Source organism: Hibiscus syriacus, unplaced genomic scaffold, assembly GCF_006381635.1.
Source record: "Hibiscus syriacus cultivar Baekdansim isolate YM2019G1 unplaced genomic scaffold, ASM638163v2 tig00010621_pilon, whole genome shotgun sequence".
Classification (NCBI taxonomy): Eukaryota; Viridiplantae; Streptophyta; class Magnoliopsida; order Malvales; family Malvaceae; genus Hibiscus; species Hibiscus syriacus.
In genome coordinates this window covers 23,998-30,090 of record NW_024062227.1, presented here as the reverse complement: position 1 = coordinate 30,090, position 6,093 = coordinate 23,998, and the positions used below count along the sequence as shown (strand labels likewise).

Below are 6,093 nucleotides of genomic sequence, written 5' to 3'. Positions count from 1 at the left end.
CAGGTCCCTAGTAAAAATACTTCTTGAATGTCATAAAGATAAGTCAATTCCTTTTCATTCGGAGGATATTTTTTAATTGCTAATGCTTCTTGAATGTCATAAAGATAAGCCAATTATTTATTGGTCCCTATAATTTTTTAGCTTTTTAACCATTAAAGATCAAATTGAGAGACTCCTTACATGATTTTTCGATTATGAATAAGGCTGTTGGCGATTGGTTTATATGGTTGTTGTTTGGATGAATATACAAATTTATATAAATTAAGTTTTTTATATAAATAATGATGAACAATTCTAAAATAATTATATTTGTAAAAAATACAATTAAATTATATTCCTGTTAAAATTTAAACTAAATAATAATAAAGGATGAATTGTGGATATGCCATTATATTTTTTTCATATTTATTTAATAAAGAAAATCAAATTAAAAAAATAATGGATTTTTGAAAAACTAACTTGAGAACTTGAATAATAAAAAATGATTAAAAAAACAAAAATATTAATATAAATTAAAGTAAAATTGAAAAGTTAAATATAAAAACTAAAGCATAATAAAAAGAAACATACCAAACAAATGTAATTATTTAATTGCTTATTATATTTTATTATTATTTACCCTGAGCCCCAAACTCACAACTCGGGCCTACTAACCTTCACCGTAATATATTTAAAATTACATTTACAATAAAACTCATACTTGTTGAAACCCAAACCAAACTAATCAGCTACCCAATACATATCATTACAACTCATATACCCAGTACAATTTAATTTACCCTAAGGCCCAATAACCATCGGCTCAATACATTTCCATAAAACCAATATAACCAGTATATATCCACAAAACCTATATACCCGATACATATCCAGGTGTTTCCAGATATTCCTACGCGTGAACCTCACGCGAGAAGCCTAAGTACTTCACGTTCACAATAGATGTCACGCGCCATATTAGCTTTCAGTTTCACCATGCCCCTTACACGCCAGCAAATCCACCATGCTCCTTCGGCGTGAAAACCACGTGCTGACGAAACACGCTATAACACGGCAAATGGAAAACATCTTGAAGCAATTTTGGAAATATTCTCAAATCGCAATCAGCACCAGATCAACAAGAGCAACAAAATCGATCAAAAGAAATGTGTTCCTTTTTAACATGCAAGACAAGCAAAACATGGCAACCGAAATAACACGCGAATTCAAATCTGAACCAAAATGGGAAAATATTACCTTTTCATCCTCGACTAGCTCACAAAACTGCAAGTACTTCTCCCTAAAATAGAAAAACCATAACAGAATAAGAAAAGCAAAACAAACTCAACTAGAACCTTTTGCTCAAGGTTCATGCATTCGATCTTCAAAAATCTCTCTTAAGATATTGTTCATTTTCAGTCTCACTTGAGACAATATCAGATTTCAAAAACACAGATTCGATCGGATGAAAAATCATTGTCTCTTCGTCTTTGTCATATTCTTATTAACACAAGAATAAACAAAGAGTGACAGTTGTCGACACCCTTTTTCATCCAGAGACCGTTATTATTATTATTAATATTATTATTATTATATTTTATTTACAAGTCAAATTACAACAAACTCTTCTCCAATTACAAGTGACCTAACTATTAAGCCCAACAATTGAAAACCCTAATGGCTCATTATGTTACAACTTTGACTAACCCTAATTTTAGGATTAACTATATGCCATCGCCGCCACCCAAAAAATGAAGAGCATGCCGATGTTGTTAAAAAACCCAACCAAAAAGCAAACTGCACCGATCGTCGGAGTCACCAAGTTTAGTCGGATCAAATCTTAACAAAATATGAGGCATTTAATGCTTGACCAAATGTGAGATGATCATTCTATTGTTAGAGAGGATGAGGTAATTGTTGTTACCGAATTTTAGAAGTATTATAACTTCCTATGTTGGAAATACATCTTGAATGTATTATCAGATACATAATATAAGGTGTACAATTGAACCATAGATACGAAACGGAAGATGTTGATACTAATGAATTATTAGTGACCAAGTTCTTAAACTTTGTAATAATGACAAACGAGGGAGAAGAAATACTTTATTATCTCCATTGATGATAGCAAAAGTATTTCTGTGTATTTGCTAAAAGAGAAAAACAAAGTTATAGAAAAAATTATTTTCTATAAACATGAAGTTGAAAATCAAATTAATAAATAGAATAAGATGGTAAGAAGTGTGCACAACATGATATTACTCATGAAATGATATCACTATATTCTCATAAAATAAATGGAGTAGCAAAGCGAAAGATTTGAACAACAAACGCAATGCTAATAAGTTATGAGTTGTCACAGAATATGTGAAGAAGAGAGAAGTTCTTCTGTCAACTAATTATCTTTTAAATAAAGTCTCCAGGAAAGAAAAGGGACAAGACACCATATGTGTTATGAAAAGGTTGAAAACATATGCCATACAAAGACTTGGAAATATGAGGGGTGTCTTTGAAAGGTATCTATCAGATTACCAAAACAAATGAAAATAAATCCTAAACAATAGATTGTATTTTCTTTGACTATCATATTCTTAGAATAATAGATTGATGCTAGTTGGAATTTGATATTAAATATGTCAAAGACACTGGAAAGAAAAATTGTGTCATGAAAATCCTTAAGAAAAATGTTATAACCAGATTCGTAGTGGATTCTATGTTTGTAGCTCTAGATAAGTCTGGAGACTAAGCTGAATTGTAACACCCCTGACTGGTACCCGACCCGAATACGAATATGAGATGTCGCATTGACTTTTCAAAGCTTTGACTCTATAAAAATATAATTAAAATTTTGAATTGTTACTTTTATTCTAATGGTGAACCCCTCAATAACACTAATTATAATAAAAAAATTAAACAGTGAAAACAAATATTTACTATATTTACATAAATGTTAATTTATATAGTTATAAAACAGATCAGAGCTTTTGCGATTTAAACATTTAAAGTATATACCAACAAAAGTGCAAAATAACAAAACCACCTACTCTTCAAATCGATATAATCTGATCTTCTCCAAAGTGTATGCTATCCAAAGTGCAAATATATTGTAGTTTAAAGAAAAATGTTATTGTTCAAATCTTAAAGACAGTAGTATTAAGCATGAAATATATTATTTACAGGCAGAATTCTGGATGGTTGGAAAAGTGTGGATATGCATGGGGTGGTTGGTACCCTCCTCTCGTCCTTGCAAACAATACCTTGTCTTGTTAGGCGAACAAAATGTTCCACCTGTAACAATATTCATTTTTTATGTTCTTCTAACTCTACTCTACTCTACTCATCAAGCTGCTATGTATTAAACATATTACTTGCGCTGAGAGACATGACTATGAAAGAGGGTCTTATACTGATCCATTCCCATCTTTGGTTTTGGGCTTAATATACTTGATGTTGGTGTTTTCTTGAGGGAGGCCCATAATAACCACAAAAGAGCTCCAAACACTGGCTGTCAACTCGGTCAAAACAAATCCCATACTCCTCCATTGCTTCTCATCCCATTCAGGGCAACTATAACCTTATCCATCTCTGTCTAGTTTTTGAAAATGTTATTTCAGTTTTATACATCAACAAACAATGCCTCCTTTTATTCACAAATCTATTATCACATTTTACTTATTGCATTCAAAGTACCGGCTTAACCCATCTCGTGATGAGGCATTTTATTAATGTAATGTTTGGTTTGGCTGAAAGTGACCAAATTAAACATTTGATGCTTCATGGCTAACAACAAAAACAACAAAACATGTTTCTTCTGCTAAATATGTTATAAAGGAAACATGGCATGATACAAATACCAGCCTTATTACATGCCACTCTCTATTCTAGCTTTAGATAAGAATACTACTCATCCTTGGATCTCTTCTCTCCTTCCTCCAACATCTCAATTTTCTTGTTATACTTACAAATGCTGTGGATACACCTGCACAAGCATCCTTCCCAATTTATCTCACAATTTAAATACAACTTAAAATATCTTTCTCAGAATGATGTAGCTAGCACGTACCAGTAAAGCAAGGTTGCGGTTACGCACAATATTACATTCCTTTGAGCTTTGTAGATCTGCAGCAAACCACCCCAAACTCAATCAAGATTTAGGTCTAACCAGCTTTATAAGAAGTAATTGAGTGGTTAATTAATTAACTGGTCATAAAAAAAGGTCTAACCAACTTATGAGAAGTACTAAAGCCCAAAAGCAGGGCAACCCTTGTGTGTATCCCAGCTCAAAAGACTTTATGTCTGGAGCAATTTATCCCTGACTTGTTGAAGAGCACATAGTGTTTGAACCCCCACAGTAGACTTTTTGAACTGAGGAACATTAAATTCTTTAACATCACTAATCCAATTATCCAAGTGGCAACATGAGATCTAATTTTGTTTCCTAAGGCAAACAAGTTCCCATTGATTAATTCATTCCTTCAACAAGGTATAAAACAAATATGGACTATTTGGCAAGGTAATTCTCCAAATGCCAATCCCTGTCTTTGGGTTGAAATTTTGGGCCAGTCAAATTAGCTAAAAGAAACTAGAAAGCAGGTATGGGGATATCTTGTACTTTACATAAAAATATTCTCTACTTGATTTTCCTCTTAATCAGAAAACATTACCTCTTCCTCTATTTATGTTTTCCATGAGCAATCTATTTATAACTAGTGTTAACTCCTTTATATTTTGAAAGTACCAGTGTTAAATCTTCATTGTTATATTTCTTTCAAAAAGAATAAAGTACTCTTGCTTAAATAACTTTGAACAAAAACATACTATGAAAGGGAAGCGATTTGGTCATTTTTTTTAATCTTGGTCAAAATACAAATGGTGGTCTGCTATATTCTTTAGGAGCCTCTTCCGTTTCAGCACTAATTGTTGGCAAAGGCTACTGGGCAAGTCGGTACGCACTGTTATTATTGGGTTATTGCTATATTTCATAGACCACAAAGATAGAGGTAAATAAAAGAGGAACCAAGCACAAATGTTTCGTTTCAATTCTCAATAACCAAACACCAGTTAGAAGTGCCACAAATAAATAAATAAAATATTCAAAATATCGCCCACCAACATCAATAAATGAATTAAGCCATTATGCAGGTAAAGCCATGGGATCACAATATATGGCCAGAAAAATGCAAAACAGAAATGCACTGAAAACCACATTATAGAATAACAGTAACGTAAAAGATGAAGCTGAGACATTAACAAGAGTAAGAGGAACCTAGAATTTTTACTACGGATATATTCGACAAACAAACCAATCAATGACTTAAAGGCTAGCAATAATTCATAATCAGATATCAAAGCTGGAATTATATAACACTTACAGATTTGTCGTGACGATCTCTCTCGTCAACAGTGCAGATCTCAGCGGTACACTCCAAGCGGTGTTCATTCTTCCAGTAGATGTCTGCAAGCGAAAGAAACGAAAAGCTAAAGATTTGTTTCAGCAAACATTGAAAAGAAGAAAGGAAATGTAATAGAGAGGGAAAACCTAAGAGATGGAATCCGCTAAAGGGAACAATAAAGAGGGCAGGCTGCACAACGAGAGAGAAGAGAGACACCAAACGTCTCTTCAACATCTTGGGATAGGGAAGGGTCAAGAGAAGAGCCACCACCGCCTCCGAAGCCACTACGTACGTTAGAATCACCCACTGCAACGCCATTCTTAATATTTTTTCCCTTTTCTTCTTTCTCGTATTTCCGCCTGCGCTTTTTATGTTGAAGGAAGGAGACGCTTAATAATTCTTCATCTTTTCTATTTCACCTTCCTGGCCGTTGGATTTCAAAATGCTAGATCGACCACTATCCAAATTCAAACCACCCAAGATTTGTCGTTGAGATTTTTTTTCCTTCAAAAATATAAGTTTAGTTAGAAAAAAAATTGATATTAGTCCCTCTACTATGCATTGGTTACAAATTTACTTTATAAATTAATTGAATAATTTAAGTTCAATATCTTTTAAAATTTAGAAGTTTTAGTTTCCATCATTATATTTGTTAAATCAAATTTGACTATTACTATATATACAATGTTTGCGGATTTAATTTTATTTTTTTAGCATGAACCGA

At 32.6% G+C, this 6,093-nt stretch overlaps 1 protein-coding gene across 2 annotated transcripts; it reads right to left on the bottom strand.

Moving 5' to 3' along the window:
* Positions 1-3,836: 3,836 nt before the first annotated feature.
* LOC120204297 lies at positions 3,837-5,727 on the bottom strand. Of its 2 annotated transcripts, none has more exons than XM_039204399.1 (4): positions 5,516-5,725; positions 5,349-5,431; positions 4,040-4,095; positions 3,837-3,955 (listed from the first exon to the last, which is right to left on the bottom strand). In XM_039204399.1, exons 1-4 carry the CDS (start codon positions 5,685-5,687, stop codon positions 3,877-3,879), a joined length of 390 nt encoding a protein of 129 aa, XP_039060330.1. In that variant the 5' UTR covers positions 5,688-5,725; the 3' UTR covers positions 3,837-3,876. The 2 variants fall into 2 exon arrangements, with proteins under 2 accessions (XP_039060330.1, XP_039060331.1); XM_039204400.1 differs by having other exon boundaries at positions 3,866-3,968; positions 5,516-5,727.
* Positions 5,728-6,093: the final 366 nt, after the last annotated feature.